This window comes from Scomber japonicus, chromosome 9, assembly GCF_027409825.1.
Source record: "Scomber japonicus isolate fScoJap1 chromosome 9, fScoJap1.pri, whole genome shotgun sequence".
Taxonomy (NCBI): Eukaryota; Metazoa; Chordata; class Actinopteri; order Scombriformes; family Scombridae; genus Scomber; species Scomber japonicus.
In genome coordinates this window covers 38,900,584-38,922,688 of record NC_070586.1, presented here as the reverse complement: position 1 = coordinate 38,922,688, position 22,105 = coordinate 38,900,584, and the positions used below count along the sequence as shown (strand labels likewise).

The 22,105-nt window shown below is 38.4% G+C and overlaps 2 protein-coding genes across 2 annotated transcripts; one reads left to right on the top strand and one right to left on the bottom strand.

Annotated features, from left to right (window-relative positions):
* The first annotated feature begins 2,768 nt into the window (after positions 1-2,768).
* Positions 2,769-4,858, top strand: ankrd34bb (ankyrin repeat domain 34Bb). Its single transcript, XM_053325675.1, has 2 exons — positions 2,769-3,019; positions 3,125-4,858. The coding sequence occupies exons 1-2, from the start codon at positions 2,817-2,819 to the stop codon at positions 4,623-4,625; spliced, it is 1,704 nt and encodes a 567-aa protein (XP_053181650.1). The 5' UTR covers positions 2,769-2,816; the 3' UTR covers positions 4,626-4,858.
* Positions 4,859-11,465: 6,607 nt separating this feature from the next.
* On the bottom strand, positions 11,466-18,081 carry fam151b (family with sequence similarity 151 member B). The gene is made up of 7 exons (XM_053325199.1): positions 18,056-18,081; positions 17,868-17,968; positions 17,668-17,793; positions 16,519-16,678; positions 16,220-16,437; positions 15,001-15,136; positions 11,466-12,668 (listed from the first exon to the last, which is right to left on the bottom strand). Exons 2-7 carry the CDS (start codon positions 17,944-17,946, stop codon positions 12,530-12,532), a joined length of 858 nt encoding a protein of 285 aa, XP_053181174.1. The 5' UTR covers positions 17,947-17,968; positions 18,056-18,081; the 3' UTR covers positions 11,466-12,529.
* Positions 18,082-22,105: the final 4,024 nt, after the last annotated feature.

The following is a 22,105-nucleotide window of genomic DNA, read 5'->3' as shown; positions in this document are numbered from 1 at the left end:
TTCACACGACAAAACCCACAGGGAATCATCAGGAACCTTGCAGTTCTCCACAGCTCTATAGAGCTTTTTTTTTTAAAAATGTTTTATTCTTTTTACCTCTGTTAGTTTATTATATTGGTTTTACAAGTTGCACTCTGATTGACCTGCTGCAACACTGATTGCAGTGAAAAGCAGGTTTACAGATTTAATTTTATTCATTGGGCAGACACTTCAAATCCAAGCCAGAGCAGATTAAGAGGAAGCCATTGAGATGAAGTGCCTCAGTGTCACAAGGTTGCACATACACAAAGTTATGGCCTGTGTGATGGCCTGGAAAAATATTACAGGCTATAGTTTGGACTCCAAACAATCATATCTGACTATCACTCCTCATGTGACAACAACAAATGTTTCTGTATGCAATCAATATTTTCTAAAGGAAAGTGAAGCTGGAAATATTCATGGTTGCTAGATGGTGAAGGCAAGTTTCTTCCATCCTTCAGATGATAGAAACTGTCACACAACTGTCATGACACAATATACAGGATAATATAGACACAGATACAGATGCCCTAAAATGGCAAGGATGCAGTCAAATAATAAACCGAAGTAAAGTATGTGTCACTGAAAAGTAAATTACAACACTTTCAGTTCTTAAAATGTGTCCTCAGCTGTATTTACGTACATGCTTTACACTCTACTGACACACACACACATACCTACGCAGTTAGAATAAGTCATCATCAGCGTTTCAGAATCACAAGGCCACTCACACAATAGGCTGCAGAAGTGAATGCAGGGAGTTGAGGAGAGGATGACAAGCGGATTATGTGCTTATGTCAGAAGTTGGAAGGAGGATCTTTGTCTGATATAAAATCGCTTCACCTCCTCTTTACAGCACAGCAGCAGATGGAATGTTTGGGTTTTTAAAAGGGACATTATGTAACCTCATGTATTGTAAATCCCATTTGCAGAAGCAACTATACAAAAGCACTGAGCAAATGTACACACGTATATCAGCCCCAAAAAGTCTGACAATAAATATGAGAATTCAAGGCAACGTAAGGCTTCTTCTAGAGTTACAGTGAGGCCATAGGCGTGGTTGCATCAGTTGTAAGAACTGCAATATTATGTAACGCCAAAAGAGAAATGACATAACAAAACACAGAACTAGCATTGTAACGGTGAACAGGTGTAACAAGTGGCCTCTCACCAACACTGAATGACACTTATCAGAATATTGGTTGTTTTTGTATGTTTTTAATCTTTTACTAGAAATTGTGTCTATATTACATTACTGCTGAGCATTCGTCAAAGCACGCCATAGATTCTGAAATCTCTTAAAATGCATTTCTCATCCTCCCAGGCAGACTTTGGTTCACATTATTTCAGTGTGTTATGAGCTGTCCTGTCCTATAAAGTTGTTGTTTTTCCATAAACAGGACTTACTTACCTGTAATTGAACCTGTAGCCATTGTTCTGGGTTCTGCTTTTGTTTCCACTGTTCTCTGTCTTCTTTGTAGAGAGGTTCCAGGAGTTAAATTTCAGCACCCTTCAGGAGTGGGTACTAAATCTAGCAGGGTAAGGCTAGAGGAGCGCTGTTGCTTGTGGTTGGTCAATCAGGTGTGTCGTCACATCTAAACTATAGCAGTAATCACCATTTCACTTCTGTCTGGTGAGAACTTTGTTTTTATATAAAGAACAATGAATACATTTTGGACAAATTATGACATCTGTAGCCCTTTTAATGATGTATATCTAAAGTATGTCATCTTTTAAATGACATCATTTATATTCAATGCGGGCTCTCCTTTTCAGTGATGTATGTCCAATTCTCCCTGGCTTGTAAAGGCAAGACAGACCAACCACCTTTGCTCTAATCTCTATAAATGAATATTTGTATATGAATGCAGGAACTGTTGGCAAAGTGACAAGATTTTGGTACAAAAAGTGTTCTGGTTTCTGTTTGGTTCAGAGTAGTGTTGACCAATCCTGTGTGCAGGCTTTGGTGGCATGCAGGTAAACAGTCCATGTGGAGAGCAAAAGAGGCATGAGGCATTGGCCGAAATGGTATCTTGGAACCCTTTATTTATCATCTGACAGCAATTCGGTGAACCTGCCTGGTGTTATTTTTATTTTTCCTTACAACATACAACAGTAACAGCTCATCAAGCCTATTTTCATTAGCTGCCAACACAGCTGGAGGACGCAGCGCTGGCTTGACACTGCTGTTTATAGGACATTATAGTTATGAGTGTGGATGCTCACGTCGTTATCTTTACAGTTATTGTTATTGCTCTTAGTGTGGATGGCCTTTTACATACCTATAATCATATCCAGATCCAATCCTCTATCTGCATTTTACTGGTGTATAGGGTTAGGTCCACACCAGTGTATAAGATCCACCTCACTTCTAATTGGAAAAAGAATCACGTTAGAGGTGCGTCTTATACAACAGTTTTTACAGTATATACACCCGTTAATAGTTTGGAGCCACCTTCACATTCCCTTAAATGAAAGTATCTCCAAACTTTTGACTGGTACTGTAAACATGGCTTTGTATGACTCAGTAATCAGAGACAAAAAAAATGTAAATGTAAAAAAATGTGTATCAAACAAATGAGGTTTACAGTTCCTGAAATTTTGTGACATAAAAAATGTTTGAGTACTCTCACTTTATGGCTGAAACAGCTGCCCAGTAGGTAGACTACACCTGTGAACTTAGTGTTCCTTTTTCTTTATTGCAGGCACTGGGCTGTATGCACCTCTGGACAAACAAGTGATTATCCTTCATCAAAGACACTTGAAGTGAACTAGAAGCAGCCAAGGTCTTTACAATGGATGAGTCAACAGAGGTGCGAACAGATGGCAATTCTCTACTGAAGGCTGTCTATTTGAGTCGTCTGCGTCTGACTCGGTTGCTGCTAGAGGGAGGGGCCTACATAAACGAGAGTAATGAACATGGCGAGACACCACTAATGGTGGCCTGCAAGACACGGCATACAGATTCACAGAGTGTACCTAAACACAAGATGGTCCGGTATGTACCATCTAAATACATGAATGCTATTGATTCTTGAATGCATGCATTTTTGTAAAGGGCTATAGCTTCCACTTAAGCAGTTTCCATCTTTACTTGTGATAGGTATCTTCTGGAAAATGGTGCTGATCCAAACATCCAAGACAAGACAGGAAAAACTGCTTTGATGCATGCATGCCTCGAACAGGCTGGAGCTGACATCTTGTCGGTCCTGCTGAGCAGTGGTGCGAATCCAACTCTGGAGGATCATGCAGGCTTATCAGCACTGGTTTACGCAGTCAATTCAGGCAACAGGGATGTCCTCAGGGTCCTCCTGGATGCCTGTAAAGCGAAGGGTAAGGAGGTTATCATCATCACCACCAACAAACTTCCATCCGGGCACCAGATGACAAAGCAGTATCTTAATGTCCCTCCACCTCCTGATCTAGAGGAACGTTTGCATTACACCCCAACATCTTTTTGCATGTCACCATATGAGATCCAGCTACGAACTCCTCCACAAGGGTCTTCTGCAAATGCTTCTCCCCAACCTGGTAGCCCACTTCTTGGCCTCAAGAATCCCCAGTGTTTAGGTTCAGGACCTGGCCTAGTCACATCCCGACCAAGTTCTCCAATTCAACATCCCAGTCCTTTACGTGTTCCCAGTGTGGATAAGCGACTTAATCTCCAGAGGCTACACTCGGAGCAATGGTCCAAAAGTCCTTCCCTGTTACTCCAGCAGAGCCAGGCTTCCTCTCTGACAGAGGAGCTGGTGGAAATGACACCGGAGGAAGAGCTGTCCTTCAGATTCAATGGCCTTGTCTTCCATGGAAGACCTCCAGCTGTTTCACGCCACCACAGCATTGATGTCAAAGATGCAACAGGGCTCCTGAAAGCACTTGAGAACATGTCAGGAAATGAAAACAAAGGTGGAGGTGGAAGAAGAGCCTTCGGTAGAAAGATGTCATATGACAGTGCTGCATGTTCACTGCATTCTGCTTCACACCCAAACTTGCATCAAGGTGACAATCTTCACTTTCCCCACGAATCAAGTCCTGCAGATGAAGACGCATCAGACTGTCTTAGACAATTAAATGTCTCCAGTCTGCAAAATGTGGTCCGACGGCGGAACATTGGTTTTGACCACTACAGTTCAGACTCTCAGTTACCGCAGTTTGGCAGCCGAGACAATAGCTCCAAGAATGGTGGTGGAGCTGGAGCAGGACCAGAAAGGAACAAGATAGTCAACAGCAGATCCTCCACTCTGTCGGGCTCTAGAGAGTCCTTGGAGATCTCTGTTCAGAGACGAGTTGCTGTTGGGTTGGAGAGAAGAGGCTCAGGGGCCCTTCTTCTGGATCACATCGCCCATACTCGGCCTGGATATCTCCCTCCTCTGAATCCCCATGCTCCTATACCAGATATTGGTGTCAGCTCTAGTGCTTCCTACCCTTTGAGTGGAAGTAGCAAAACACTGAATGGTGTTCTTACAGGTTCAAAGCCTATTCTACCCTGTGCACCTATTTTCCCAAGGGACCTGAATGCCAAAAAAATGCTGTGGAGACGCCACTCAATGCAGAGTGAGCAGATAAAACATTTGGTCAACTTTGAAGAAATGTTTGGCCACTAGAATCAAATATTGCATGTATCATGACAAAATGCATGTGCTCTACAATGCAGCTGTACTGCCAAATACAGCTTAGCCATTCTGAGTCTGCTTTGATTTATCTAGACTTATCATGGAAACAACAGGAACATGTCATCCAGTGCAGAAGTGTGATTCATGGACATGTTTTCATCATTTTTGGACAACTACAGAGCTCTATGGCATTGAGGAATGGGTCAGTGACAAATAAGGGTTGGCAAGATGAGCAATTAAAAAATGAATCTTTAGAAATTGTCTTAATAGCATGCATGAGGCTTATTATATATACCTTTTGTATTTATGTTGGTTTTATGTCATTTGAAATGACATTTGTACCATTTTTTAAACCAAAAGTCAGACTGTCAAATGGTATAACCACAAGAGAATGATAAATATTAAATATTTTATCCACCTACAGTGTATTTAAGTGTACTTGAAAAATTAAATGGTTCCTGATCTCCATGTTTCTCCAGATTAAATGTAATATTTAAAACAATTGTATTCCATTAGCTTTATTTAATATAAAAGTTATAATGTAAGATCATGCCAAACTAGTTGATATGGTGTTTTATTGACAATTCAATGTTTGGTACAAAGTTTTTATGTTATGTTGTTTTACAGTTTTTTTCTATTGGTTTGGCTCATTTCTTGAAACAGAAATTACATTCTCAAAACTCTAAGATCATTTGGCAGAACAGTCTTACAGTTCAGCACAACACCATAGTTCACTTGCAAAAGCTCATATCTCTCCCAAAACTGTTCACTCATGCTTCAATACTAAATTCCTTTCCCATATAAATAGTCAGTGCCACCAAAAGGCAAAACATCCTTCTGAATTACTTTGGCTCATTTCTCGAAACAGACTGGACATTCTCAACACTCTTGGTGCTTGGTGCCAAAATAACCTGGATGGTTCAGCACAACACCATGGTTCACCTCCAAAAGCTCATATCTCTCCCAAAACAGTTCACTCATGTGTCAAAACTAAATTTCTTTCTCATATAAACAGTCAGTGCCCCCAAAATGCATTGTCCCTTTGGCATTGTGTGAGCACTGCAAGTCAAAATGGTTAGATGTTTTGTCACTATGGCAGAGGACCATTGAAATATCCCTTATGTCCACCTCTCAGTCTTAGCACAGTCCTTCATTCACAGTGGTTACTGTACTAGTTGTTTTGTCTAGCTAACAGAACACAATTGTGTATAAAACTGAAAAAAGAAAAGAAAAAAAAGGACTTTACGGTAAGAGTACCCTCCAAACACATTGCACTCATACTGCCAAGGAAATTGTAACCATTTTTATTCATACACATAAAGTAACTTTCATACATCAGAGTTACCAAAAGAAAATGTATACAGCACAATATACTGTAATATAAACATATACACAAAAAACAAGGAAAATTATATGTAGCCTACAGTGCTGTAAATAAAGCCGGAGATTCAAAACTAACATTTCTTCACTGGTCGCTGTCCTCACCCTCCCTCTCCTGGTCATCATCCTCACCCTCCTGGCCATCCACATGCTGCTGTCTGTCTGGCCACAGATTCTTGTCCACATCACAGTGTATATTCTCCCTTGCGATGCAACGAAGGAAGAAACGGCATGCATGTCGCAACCATCCCCTGCACTGATCTCCTGTAATGTCATCACACGCAGTGTCCATTGCATGGAGCAAGGACCTCTGATTTTGAGTCTGATGTTCATACACTCTCCACCTCCAAGCGGAGAAAAACTCCTCAATAGGATTGAGGAAAGGAGAGTAAGGTGGTAGGAACACCATGACCATCCTTGAATGAGTAGTGAACCAGGCTCTGATGAGCGGGCCACGGTGGAAATTCACATTGTCCCATAAAATTACATACTTTGGTAGGTGAGGCCCTACGAGACCTCTCTCATTTTCAGGGATCAAATCAGAGCCGCTGGTTGATAATATGGTCTATAAGTGTGGCCTGAATTTCATCTGGAACAGCATGGTGTCTTCTTGCTCCTCGACCTCTTCCCCCTATTCTACCACCACGCACCCTTACTCCTCCTCCTCTTCTTCTTCCTCTTCCTCGAGCAGGCAGTTGCCCTTATTCATTTACTTGGACAGGTGCCTCCATGTTCACAAATTGTACTAGTCCTGGTCAAGCTCTATATATACGTGTTTGGCAGCATTCACTATCATGGACAGCACCTGTCAGGTAACTAAACATATTCTTTGATTGGTCATCTGAGATGTGTGAAACTCCTCCTTCCTTAGTCAAGTTCTATTTTCACCTGACTGTCAATTAATCAATTTATCAAATGTTCCAAGAGATTCATATATGATATTCATGGTATTAGGTTCTTGACTTATTTTGACAATTGAACAGACTATTTTGCATGTGATGACTTATAGAATGAAATGATGCTGACATGTTTTGGAGAGAACAACCATTAGACTGAGAATCAATCAATCAGTTTAGATCAACAGGATCTATTCACTTGGAAATTGTGCTAAATGTAGGCTAACTGTGCTAACTGTAGGCTACCTGTACTTAATCATTTGCAAGGATGTACAAAGACATTTGCAAAGTGATGAAATCAATGAGAAATACAATTATGTTGTGAACAATTGCCAAGTAGTTTGGAGGTTTGTCCATGGTGTTTTGAGAATGTAATTTCTGTTTCAAGAAATGAGCCAAACCAATGGGAAAAAACTGTAACTCTGCACAAGAAATTTGTTGAAAATAAAAAATAAAAATGTAGAAAATGACCACCTTATCCTATAAGGACTTATAAAAACAAACAAATTAGGAAAACATCTTTGTCAATAACATTTTACATGTAAAAACATGCTGCAAATTCAAACAACAAATCACATCACAGACATGACAGAAGTGTCATGTTGTCAAGAACACTTTAACCACTTAACGCACGCTGTTCCGTCTACGGGACGGGACGGATGTTAGGAGGTAGCCACAAGTTCTTCTGGATGTTTTGAACACCAACCCTTAAACATATATATTCATGCCGTACATCGTTGGAAAGCTTAGATTGTCCTGATTCATTCCACTCACGAATTATATGGTTGCTCACAACCGTAATAGTATTAGCGATTAGCTCGGCTAGCCCCTGAGCTAAGTAAGAAAAGCTATAATGCCTACATACCTTCAAAGTCTTCTCTTTATCCACAACGATCATCTTATGACTCAGGACTTTCTGTACAGCTCGCCAAATATCCATTCTGATGAAATATGAAATCCGTTTCCATAAAACCGAAATACTTTCCTCAATATGTCAACATGTATTTAGTCCAACACGTAACGTAATAACACAAATAACAAACCATATACGGTCCGTTTACGTCATTTCCTGACCTGCGCGTCCATCTCAGAGTACACGTGACTAGATGTTTACGACCGTGAGCCTCTCCTGCTTCTGACGACACCACACACAAGCCAATCGGTGTTTAGGATTAGGCAGTACATGTCTCCAAAGCCAATGACGACATGTGACCGACAACAATGACGACATGGCTTTGATTGACTGCTGTTCTAGCCTATGGAAATATTCGGTGAAATGAAGTTGATAACCTTTTAGCCAATAGTCAGAGGTTTCCAACGGTGTATGACACTAAGCTATTAAGTTTGGCTGTCCATAAACAAACTCCAAGCGTAACCGACTGTGCGTGAAAGAGTTGAACCATATATCATTACGCACTCGGCATTTTGGTACACGGTTGGTTCTTCTTCGACTTAACATATGACTTATAGCAAAATAAACAGATAGATAGATAGATAGATAGATAGATAGATAGATATGGCCAAACAAAAAAATATGGTTATGTAATAATAATAATAATAATAATATGGCGTCAGCTTTCATTAGAGACCAAGATTTTGATTGTAGGCAAAGGGGATGTGAAGTTATAGGTGTTTGATTGTGGTTATACAGCTTTGGTAACCAAGTGTCCATTTGGAGTCTCCAAAAAGGACCTGAGGAAAACGCATGAACATACCTGTTGAAAAATAATTCTGAAAAATTCATCTTTTGGTCTTTTGACTCCAAATTTGGACTGCATGAAGCCAAGACCTGTGGCTGTGGCCTCATTGTGTCTATATCCTGCTGAGAGGTCCCTGAATGTCTGTACACATGTCATTGTAAAGGCAAACCTATGGGCGAGTAAACAACCCCATCATTGTAACCTCTGCCACTCTTTGTCAGTAAGTCACAGAATCACACAGACACTTTTACAAGAATCCTGAGAGTGTTTCCTTTCCAATGATACCAGACACATCTCTGAGTCTCTAACTATGTGGGATCTGTGCTGCTCACAACTTGGGCATGTCGTTTAGGCTAACAGCATAAAAAACAGGGCCGTGTGTTAAGTGGTTAAAGTAAAGAACACATTTGGACATGTGATCACAATGTTAAAATAAACCAAAAACCCAATTTACTCATCATCCAAAACCACTGCCAACTTCAGCAATGTCATCATGAGTCACAAACCATAGCAACAAGAAGAATGTTCATTGCTTTGAAGTGTCCTGTGTTGTAAAAAGCTGTGCATGTGTTGCAAATGGATGATGTATTCTTAATGTGCTCGTGTTTTGTCTATTTGCAAGCGTTTTTTTAAGTTTGCAGTGTGTTGATTTCTCAGGACCACTGTACCTGAGAAAATAAAAAGTATTTTTGCACTGTAGCACTTTGTGTGAAAAGCTACATGGTTTGACAGAACAATTCTCAATGTGAGGACCAACTTGTTCCTGAAGCTTTCAACGACATCTTGTTTCTTTCCTTAGCAGATGTAGCAGGTCAGTTGTGGCATGCTTCTGGTAGTTTCCCCTTGACCTACTCTTTCTCTGCCCTCCTTTTCACTTTTCAAGTAAAGAGTAGTGTAGCATACCCTCCGAAAGATGGTAAGACTCGACTGATGGTTTCAATATTTATTGCGGTCCACAAAACCAGCTCCCTAAACCAACGTGAGAACTGACAAAATAAAGAAAACAAAGCAGTCACCACTTCTGTCCATAATAAATAGCTAATGATCACAGAATTTCCTCATACAACTCAGCCAAGCAATACATTGCTAATTCAATAGACAGGCGGGAAAAGAGTCAGCATGTTTTCAATCAAATAATAACAATCAAATAACCACTGTAAGAATGACACACCAACCTTGTGCCTCCTCGGGGTTGTCAAATACATTAAGCCTTAGATGTACATATACTTAAGTTGCCATTTTCTGCTTTTTGCCTTATTTTCCTTTAGTTACCTTAACCTTTTTACGTTTTACCTTTAGCGCATTGTTTTGTTCGGCCATACAACATAGGAAGCAAGTAGGAAGTAGTGGTTTTCAAAATAAAATCTTACTATTTAAAAAACAGAACCATTATCTCTAAAAGGAGCAAAATATACAAATAAAAGCAGATGAAATTATATTTTCTTAGAACACCAATCACGAAATGTAAAGATTGATAAATCATGTCAAAAAACATCTAAAGCAGATATTTGTTTTTCCCAATAAACCTGCACACAATGCAAGCTGCCCTCTGGTGGACAAGACAAGAAACAGCAAGTACAAAAACAAAATGGGTTTGCTACAAGTAGGTTCAATTAGTTATTGATTAATATAATTGGTGTGTGTGAGTAGATTTCCTGTACACAGGGATCTTAATGCTCCTGTCAGTCATAAAATGTTAAGACCGCCTGTTATCACATGACAGACATTACACACTTATGTTAAGTGTTAACAGCTAAACCATTTTCATGGCAACTGAGCAACTCCATCTGGTGAGGAATGATACAAGATGTGGATGAAACTTGAAGCTAGTAAGAACTTTCTTTTTTTCAGAGTTTGCTCTTTCTGAGGTCAAAAATGAACCTTCAAACTCAAGTTAGACAGTTCAGAAAATACTAATATTTTGTCCACTCCATTAACATACATGAGGGGGGCAAAATATTAGGAACACCATTCAATATAATTTACCACTGTATACCACTAACACTTATGACCTCAGTAATAAACACCCAAAAAGTAGAATTTTAAGCAGAGCTGTTGAATTGAAGTCTATTGAACAGGTGTACCTAATGAGGTGATTGGTGACTGTATATCATCTATAGATGTATCACATATATACACATATATATCCCATACAAAGGCATTACTCATATATGAATCATCTAAAATTTAAACAGAATGTACTGTGTATCACTGTTGGAATAAAAACTGCAGATTGAAGAAAAAGCGCAGCTTGGCACTCAGACTTTTTTCCAGCTTGCTCTCTTTGTGTTATAAGAGCTTTCCTTTTAGACAAACTTTTTATCTAAATTGCCAATTAGTAAAGCTGCATCCTTGAAAGCCTAAAACATCCTCAGATACAGAAACTGAGTTGCCAGTGGCAACACTTCAATGTTACACTCAACCTTCAATGTTCCCTATTAAACAGTATTACATTGTGCTGTCTGCTGTTTTCAATAATCTTTGTACCAAATTACTGAGCAACTTTGTTACAAGATTTAGAACTTACAGTTATGAAATGGTGAAAGACTGAAAGGTAGGGAGTGAACCCATTGTTGCTTTGGATTTTTCCTCAGCTTTTGTTTTTTGTTTTTTTTCAGTGACTAAAAAGATCTGCATAACAGTGATGGAGATCATCAGAGAACTAGAGTATGAAATCATACAGCTGAGCAGTGACTGAGCAATGTCCCATCACAACTACTGATGACATGATCCTCATCACAGATACACAGAACTTCATTTCACTTTTTCACTGAGACTCAGAGAGCAGACAAACTAATACTTAACCTCCAGCTGCTCTGAGGACAAACACATGCTCCATTAGTTACGAGGAAATATCTACATCTAGAAATCATTAAGTGGCTTATTTAACCTATTTCAATTCTGTCTGCACAAAAAGCAGTAGATGTGTTATATTATTCAGCAGGACAGTATGAAAAGACAGAATCAGTAGTGGCATATTAAAAAAAATATAAGGAGCATTTATTCACTCGGTCATTGGGCCCTGTATGATGGATGAATAAAGTAGGTAGGTAAGTCAATTTGATTTGTATAGTGCTTCTCATAGAGATAAGTCACTAAGTGCTTTACAAGGCATAGCACACATAGAAAAATAACTAACACACAGTAGATGAAGATATACAAGATTGAGAAGTTCAAATCTAAAACAATGAAAAAAAACACTGACACTCATACGTTGCATACAGGCACACAGATGTATATTTAGCTGCTATTAAAGGAATCCACAGAATCAGCAGACCGTAAGGATGCAGAGACCTGTCATGATAACTACTTCAATTGTGATAAATGATATTATTGTCATTTTAAGACCATTTTATGCCACAATTTAAGTTAACATGGTAATATTGGTTCAAATACTTACCTATCTGAGTGATGCCAGGACCCTTAGTTCCACCTTAATCATTTACATGGTAGCTGCAGCGTACATACATTTACACCTCTGCAGCATCAGTCTGATAGTGGGAGTGAAGAGTTTTACATATTGGGATGAGTGTGATGCTCGTAAAAAAAAGTTAAAGAATTCATATACACTTAGATTTATTTCTGTTTGTCTTAAAAAAGAAAACAAAAACTAATTTACGATGAGATTGTCACTACAATAAGAATTGCTGGTCCACCTTAACAATTACAATTCAACATATTTTAGACCTTTAATATAAAAAACTAAATTGAAGACTTTTTAAGGATCCGCTGAGACCCTGAAAGACAGCAAGTGTAGCATATCTGACCTGAGAGTGAGTAGATAAGTAAGAGTGTAGTAGATCAGCCTGACCATGCACCACTACATCATATCAAACTAAACTGGAAATGTTGTGACCTGTTGCACCTCCAGTCTGCTGTGGAAGTTTGCCATTTCCAGCCTGAATAATAATAGTGGAGTTCAGTTCTTAGTGAGCTCTGTCCTTATGAAGTCAGGCAGGTCGTAATAGATCCTGCTGATGTCCAGCTCTTTTCTGTAGGGCAGTAACTCCTGTAGTGTCAACTCATCCTGCTGGCCAGTCCACACAGTGAGAGTGTACCTGTGTATAACATAGAGCAGAAACATTTCATTCATATGAGAACTTATCATATATACAAAGTTGAAACCAGAAGTTTACATACATTGTATAAAAAGACATATAAGCTTTTTTTCTCACTGTCTGACTTTATATCAGATGAAACTTTCCTGTTTTAGGTCAGTTAGGATTACACAAATTATTTATATTTGCTAAATGCAAGAATAATGAGAGAGAGAATTTTTTAGACATTTTTTATTACTTTGTTCAAAGTCAGAAGTTTACATATACTAAGATTACTATGCCTTTAAACTATTTGGGAAAGCCCAGATGATGATGTCATGGCTTTGGAAGCTTCTGTTAATTGACAACATTTGATTTAATTAGAGGCGCACCTCAAACACACTGCTCCCTGTGTGTGTGACATCATGGGGAAATCAAAAATAAATCAGCCAAGATATCAGGAAGAGAATTGTGGACAAGTCTGGTTCATCCTTGGGTACAATTTCCAGATGCCTGAAGGTGCCACATTCATCTGCATAAACAGCATGTCCACTCCATGAATGTCCAGCCATCATACCGCTCAGGAAGTAGATGGGTTCTGTGTCCCAGAGATGAACGTGCTTTAGTGGGAAAGGTGCGTATCAATCCCAGAACAAAAGCAAAAGACCTTGTGAAGATGCTGGCTGAAACTGGTAGGAGAGTGTCATCATCCACAGTGAAACGAATCCTGTACCGACTCTCAGCCAGGAAGAAGCCATTACTCCAAAAGTGACAAAAAAGCTATATTACAGTTTGCAAATGCACACAGGGACAAAGACCTTCATTTTTGGAGACATGTCCTGTGGTCTGATGAAACTAATATTGAACTGTTTGGCCATAATGACCATCGTTACATTTGGAGGAAAAAGGGGGAAGTTTGCAAGCGTGAGATCACCATCCTAACTGTGAAGTACGGGGGTGGCAGCATCATGTTGTGGGGGTGTTTTGCTGTAGGTGGGACTGGGGCACTCCACTAAATAGATGGCATCATGAGGAAAGAACATAATTGAAGCAACATCTCAAGACATCAGCCAGGAAGTTAAAGCTTGAGTGCAAATGGGTCATCCACATGGACCCTAAGCATACCGCCAAATTAGTTACAAAGTGGCTTAAGGACAACAAAGTCAAAATTTTGGAGTGGCTATCACAAAACTCTGATCTCAATCCTATAGAAAATCAATCTCTCTCATTATTCTGGCATTAAGCAAATATAAATCATTTTGGTAATCCAAAATAATAACTGACTAAACACAGGAGAAGTTTTGTCTGATATTAAGTCAGACAGTGAGAAAAAAAAGGTTATGTGTCTTTTTATACAATGTATGTAAACTTCTGGTTTCAACTGTACTTAACATTATTCAACAACACTCTCTTCTCTGTGTGTGTCTCTCTCTCTCTTCTTACCTTCTGTGTGACTTCTCCACATCTATTTATTTTCTGTGTGGGTTTTGGTCTTTTTTCCTTCACAGCTGTTTCTCAGACTTACACTGCCTGCTTCCCTGTGGTTAAAAACAATTGACCCAAATAGAAAACTCATTTAACCCTTACTTACTTACCTACTTAAACCCTAGTGTTCATATTGTGACTCATAATTAGTCTCTTCACCAATTCACATTCATAAATTCCCCATCGGTCATTCATAAATATTTGACTGATCTTATGAGAAAAAAAGACATTCACAATCACTATTCTATGACCCAGGAGAATGATGAGTATAACATGTTTGAATGCTGATTTTTAAAAATTATTTTAGGTCAAAATTGTACATTTGCATACAGTATATAAGAATGTGTATATCAGATGCACAAAAATGTAAAAAAGATGCATTGTATTTCTATCTGTGTATAATGTGGGTCTAAAATAAATGTGTATAGGATGTTTTTACAGCTCTCAAATAAAAACAGTATGTAAGGGTTCAAAGTGAATTAGAGTGGATCTGTTTTGGTTGCTGATAACACAAATAAAAAAATAACAGAATCCAAAAATTTCAGTAGTCATGATATAACAAATTAAACTTCTACCTGAGGAAGGTGATAGATGAACCAAACTTCATAACATTACTTGTTGATACGTTTCAATATGACATCATAGTGGCTTCATCCTGTCAGTGTTGATGTGTGTATGATTCAATGTCTCTATGATTGGTCATGGACAATGGATGTGGACAGAATAACACTAAGACAAGGTGACAATTAATTTAGATTCATTGTCCAGAGTTACTAAAAATGACATGCATAAATATATTCATTTAAATATTCAAACCTGTGCCACAGGATGGTGACTGCAGTGTAATGCTCATGAGTGTGTAGATCACCTGTCTGACTGCTGCAGCAGCCATGTGAGCTGGGAGTGGGACTGGTTGAGGAGAGCTGCACGCACTGGGAAGGTGACAGGGTATTTCAGTGTTCTACAGATCTCCTCCATCTCATGCACCATACTCCAGCTGTAGCCTGGACAACAAAAACAATTCAATTACAGCAAGAATATGGAAGCAGCTTCTGGTTAGAGAGAGGAAATATTAAATAAAACCCCAATGACTTCCCCAATTTGTCTGTGCACTTTGGGATATTATAAACCAGACGCTACATTTCTCAAATAAATGATGAAATTGATGAGAAAATGCAAGAGGAGGCTGACTACAAATTAAGTTTAAAAATCCATAAGTGATATATCCTGTGAGAAAACCAACAAGGTTGGATCTCATGCAAGAACTAACAATCAATCTCAGAGTGAGTGAGTGACTGAGAGAGAGAGAGAGAGAGAGAGAGAGAGAGAGAGAGAGAGAGAGAGAGAGAGAGAGAGAGAGAGAGAGAGAGAGAGAGAGAGAGAGAGAGAGAGAGAGAGAGAGAGAGAGAGAGAGAGAGAGAGAGAGAGAGAGAGAGAGAGAGAGAGTGTGAGTGAGTGAGTGAGTGAGTGAGTGAGTGAGTGAGTGAGTGAGTGAGTGAGTGAGTGAGTGAGTGAGTGAGTGAGAGAGAGACAGAGAGTCAACTCAAACTGAAATAGAAATAAATGACTTGATGAAATATATATAATGTTGGATGTTGGATAATAACGTAGTCATCCATTGTTAAATGTGTTTCTGGCGGGAATACATTTACTGAAACATACTTCAACATGTCAGACGACTCTTTCGCTGCAAAAAGTATTCTCCTCTTCTTTTTTTGGACTATACTTTGCCGCAGACGCAGGTTTACTGTACACAGAGATTGCATGGCAACTCGCCGCAGGCCGCTTTCACCTGTCTTTTGTGTGTTCATGGTGTTAGTATGTAATAAATAAATGTGAATTATCATTTAATGTAAAAAAAACAAACAGGTGCATTCATCTGAGTGGAGAACCCTGTAAATGACAACTGAAGAGAGTGTTATCTTTTTAAAGCATGAGAAGAAAACTCTTTAACACACTGCACTTTCAAATCAGACTTCCAAACAGAGTACAGCTTCTCTCACAGTGAATATTCTGATCAAGGTGATTTCTCCTGATTCTTTGAGGATAAAAGTCTCTATTTAAACATAAAAAAAATATATCTTCACCTGGGTTATCTGTACCAGCAGTCCACCCTGTTGTCCAGCCCAGAGACAGCACAGTGTCACATGGAAGATTCCCCACAGCAGCCAGGAAGGCCTGAGGCTCCAGAGGTGTGGCCTGTCCTCCAGGACCAGGGAGCACATCTGCATTGATCCATACAGGACAGCTGTGTTCAGCCAGCACCTCCTGCAGCAGAGCCACAGAGGGGGGCACCGCCTCCAGACTGCATGGAGAGTACACACAGTTAGCATCACATACAACCACAAATCACTGAGAAGAAACATGAGTCCACCTCAAGTCTCACCTCTTGAAGTCTAGTTTTATTCCCTTGTTGTGCACCTTAACTCCTTCCAGCCACTCCTTCAGTGTGATGTCACTGTCTGTCTCAGGAGGATGTGCCATGATTGGCTCTTTGGGGTCATGGCCTCTCATAATTATGTCAGCTTCTAGCATATGAGTGGGACCTAAGGATTAAAGAACCTGGTCAACTGTCAGTGAAGAAGAACCTGGGTCATGTCACATACATGCTACTGCTGCACTTTCTGTTATTCATTCTACATTTATGAAGTTTATACATGTTCAGTTTTTATTAACAATTGTACTTTATGTTTATTACTGAGGTCATAGTGGGTGATGGAGGTGTAGTAGGGAGCATTATATTGAATGGTGTTTTGAATATTTTGTCCACTCCATTAAAATATTAGGAACACTTTTCAGTATAATGCACCTTAATAAACCAGCACCACCTGGAATTATCTACTTTTTGACAATGTATACATTTATAATCTGAAAAAGTAGAATTTAAGGAAGAGCTATTGTCTTAGATTGAATTAGATTGCACATGTGTTCCTATTAATATGGTGGCCAGTGACTGTATGAATCCTACTGGGGGATAATTTCCACTGGGGACATGCCCCCCTCACTTTTCAAAATCCTGTTTGTGTCCCCCTGACTTTTTTAGTCCCTAAATGTATGTAGCCTTTAAAATACAGGAAATGGGAAATCAATTTTTTTTAGTGTAGGACCCCCCCAGGCCCCTTGCTTTGTTTCCACGCCCCACTTCTCAAACTAAAGTTACACCCTTGTGTGTGTGTGTGTGTGTGTGTGTGTGTGTGTGTGTGTGTGTGTGTGTGATTAGATTAGTAGTTTTATTGTCATTATATTGAAGGTCAGACAACAATATAATGAAATTTAGATAGCACTCCCTGAACCATAACAACATTTAAGACAATTAAAAACAACTTAAGACATAAATACAACATTAACAATTTATAAGAGCAACAAAGTGCAATATGCAATATAAAAGGCGCAAACAGTAGCAATTCTCATTGTAACAGTAGGACACAATCAGTGTTGTAGTGAGTTTGAAAGTGTTACAGAGTGATTGTAGTTGTTAAGTGTGTAGTTTGGTGTTAAAGCAGCAGCAACATGTTGACCCATAGTGTTGACCCACCTGTTAGCGCCTCCTTCAGGCTGCTCCTGCTGTTTACAGCATGAGCCCATCTCACCTGAGCAGCGTCTCTCTTCTCTATCTCACCCAATGACACTAAATAGTCCAGAGTCTGCTCACACATCCTGTCTGCGGACAATAAGCAGCAACACATTACTGTCAGCTGTTAACCAACATGTTAGTTCATTAAGAGCTTGTCTTACCATTTAAAGTCTTCACTGTGTAAACTACCAAACACACGGTTAAAATGAAGATAACACTGCGGACGCTAAACTTCTTCATGTTTCAGCTCCATTGTTCCGGTCTGTAACAAGCAGGTATGTAACTCTGTCACTGCCGACTGGTGTATGAATGAATAAATATGTTAGAACAGGAATTGTGTTGTTAATACGTTTGTCAATCTCCGTAGCGTCTCCCATCCGCCATATTGGACAGCTAGCTACGGCGACACCACTTGGACAAACTTCTTCTTTAGAAGGTTCCGACCATGGTTCCAACAGGCTGTACCCAAAAGAGCGCAATGCTGCAGCAAACAGGCAAGATAACCTTATCATTTACCTTTCATAGTGTAGTAAAATGTAGATACTTCATAATTGCTTTACCAACAGACTAAATATTGTGCTCTGTTCCAAAAATGAAGTTAAGAGAAAAAAATTGAAAACCCAAATCTGATAAATCTGATTACATGAGAACACAACATGTTGCACAATTTCCAAATGACCACATTCACACAGACCATCTGGATATTTCCCAACAACTTTTGAACAACAAGACTACAGCGTCCCAGTCTCAGTCTGGTCAACATCATCTCTTCACCCAGATTTAATCCTCCACCTTTTGCTTTTTACAGAGGGCTGCAGAGAGAAATAATACCTGCCCCTCTGCTCCTCAGTCCACTCTTCCTTCCACTGATGTACCAGTGTTTCTTTACAAATGCTAAAACATTCACTTTTCCCCAGTGGAACATTCAAGTCAATGGTGTCCCTTTATAGAGATTCCTTTGCCAATTTATCTGAAATTTAATTCCCGTCAACTCCTGAGTGCCCAGGTACCCACAAAAAACAAACACAATATAAAATCAGGCCCTTCAAAGCCACCAAAGCAGCAGCAGAATCTGAACAGATGACACTATTTTGAGGTTTAATTTGCTCTATTCAATCTAATGCCCATAAAATAGCCAGTAGCTCAGCAGAGAAAACAGGCAAATATGATATGCAGACACTCTGTTTTCATTTGTTATATTGGCCACATACACCCCTAACCCAGGTGTTCCTTAGAACCATCTTTAATTAATCAATCAATAAATCAATCAATCATTATTTTTATAGCGCCAAATCACAAAAAAGTCATCTCAAGGCATTTTACACATAAAGCAGGTTCTAAACCAAACTCTTCAGATTTGCATATATTCATTAAAGTGGTTTAAATATCTGATCACAACATTACATGAGATATTTTACCCTTTTCTAGCAGTAAGAAACCATGCAGCTTTATTGCATTTAGCAATGAGATCATACAATACATTCATTCAATTTAATACTTTAATCCTCCTAGCATTAACTTTGAGTTGTATTATGTAAAAATAAAGTAAGTTAAGATTTAAAAACACTTTACAGTAGGAACACTTGCTAGGCCTACAATATAATGTAAGTGTTATTTCCACTTCATCAGACTGACTCTGTCCTCAATGATTCACCATTTATGATTTGTTCTCAAACAAATATTCACTTAAAGTCATTAAGATCCAAACTGGTTGAATCAATGAAGCTTTTTCTATTGTGGGGGAGAGTTGAGGAGAAGAGGGCCAAGCTCACCATCTTTATTGCAAAAGATCTGAGTACATTAGAATAATATAGAGCAATATGAACACAACACACAAGCCTTGTTGTAGGTTCCCTCCTCCTGTATAAACTTTTGGCACTATCTGAACTTTCCAAATATCAGTTTCAGAAACATCATCTATTTGACATAAACAACAGTTGAATGTTGAATGAACATTGACCTTTGCCTAAGACCTATTTGTCTAATCAAATAAACAGTTGTGCTTTACCGATCTCATCCTTTTAGGGGAAACAAGTGGAGGCAAAAGTTGAAGTGTACCTGCCAACAAATGGTTATGTTGGTAACCAAATGATTTTGCAAATCAGGTTTATTGTGTATTTACACAGCTGTATGCTCTGACTGTCTGACACTTATGAAAAGATATAAAGAGTCACATCAACAATCCATATCATATCATATCAAATCTATCTATCTATCTATCTATCTATCTATCTATCTATCTATCTATCTATCTATCTATCCATCCATCCATCCATCCATCCATCCATCCATCCATCCATCCATCCATCCATCCATCAATCTATCTGGGATCTCTGAGGAGCTGACATCCCAGATGTTAGCAGCTGTAAGTCAACAATTAAGCATATTTGACCGTCCTAATGTTTAATTATCGGAGAACTGTTTATTAGATTGTATTATATGGTATGAAGGTGTAAGTGTTTATTATTAATGCACATATCACTTATATGACTGTGTTATGAACATGTGCAGCAGGTTGGTCTCTTCATCAGAAAACTGTCAATAACAAACAACTCTTTATGGATTAAATCATCATCATCACCATCATCATAATAAAAAATAATTTTGTGATGTGTTGTGTGATGTCACAATAAATTAAACTAATCATTAGTGACAGATGTATTTCTGTATGTAAACAGAGGTGAACCAAACACAATGGTGGTAATATAAAGCATATACAGACTTTAAGTTGGGGGTGTGATGCTCCTCAGTTTGGTATACTGATGATTTTCATGATCCTCACAGGACAAACATTATATCTGATATTCAGTGAACTGTCCTTTAGCAAAACTCCCAAAACAAGTCTTCATCTGAAAGGAATTCATTAATTTTATTATGATGACCTCATTTCCTCTGGTGCAAACTTCACATTTTTAATATTCAATTTTGATAATTAATAGAAATCTAACAATGTCTCTATTATTACTTTACTTAACATCATTTCTTTTTACATTATTGTACAACCTGCTTTGACAGTAGAACACTTCATTATGGCAGTGACAAGTAAAGCAAATCTGAATATAGACATTTTGGCACAGTCTCCTCATCATTACACAATGTTGTAACTAATGGCTTGTGCTTTATTCAGACTTTTACAGGTTATTGAACTGATACGTGGTCTGCAAGATGGATCAGCAGACAGAGAGATGACAAACAGAGCATCAAGACTAAAGGTAAGACTTGAACAACTAATCTTCTACTTGTGCTCACTGGAGTTTTTCCATTGTACCTTCTCATTGTTTATGTTATTACTGGCTAACAATCCCATTTAAAGTTATCTGATTTATTTACTGTTACTACAATGTTACACATTATGTGTATTATTACAACTACTGTACTAATACTAATGCTGCCACTCTGTTATTACAATGTTACACATTATGTGTATTATTACAACTACTGTACTAATACTAATGCTGCCACTCTGTTATTACAATGTTACACATTATGTGTATTATTACAACTACTGTACTAATACTAATGCTGCCACTCTGTTATTACAACTAGCATGTTTTAACAGTTTATTATATTGTGTCACTTTTCATACATTGATCTTTTATAATATTCCAGCTTTGATTAAATGTTTGGTTTTCACTGTCATGTTTCTTTACTTTGGTTGCTAAGGTGATGTTATAAATGTATTCCAGGTAGCAGTCCAAGCTCTTCACATTTGAAAAAGTATTATTATTAACTAACTGATATTTATCTGGACAATAAAAAGAGATTAATAACTTTACAAACTGATAAACAAATCCATTAATAAAAAGATCCAGACACTGTAATGCAAGCATTCATTCAGGTGATCATCAGTGAGAGCTTTTCTTTATTGTATAGAGGATTTACTGTTTTACCTCAGCATGTGACCATAGTGCTGCATGACTGATGGACAGCAACAACAAAAAAAACTACACTTAAAAAATACCCTCTCTTTTCACAGTAATACACATTATTATGCATTATGAATTTAGTTATTTCTGTTAAGAACATATATTAAGATATTGACCAATGAACTTCAAAAGGGGTGTGGCTCAGCACATAAATATATTATAGTCAACAGCTGTTGGGCCGATCATCACAAAACCCATATTGTGTCCATAGATGTGTCCACATAAGTATATACCCTGAAAGTTTCGTTCAAATCAGCCACTGGGGGGCGCTACATATGTAAAAAATGTGTACAACAATATGAGAAATTGTTTGTCCAAACAAAACAAATTACTATTTTAATTTCAGGAATGAAAGAGCCTTATTTTGCTGCTTGTGACTATAACTGAAATAAACTGAATCCATATTGTTATTACATCATATCTACATTTCCTGTGTTACATTTTCATCCAGACTGACTGAATTGCTACATCTG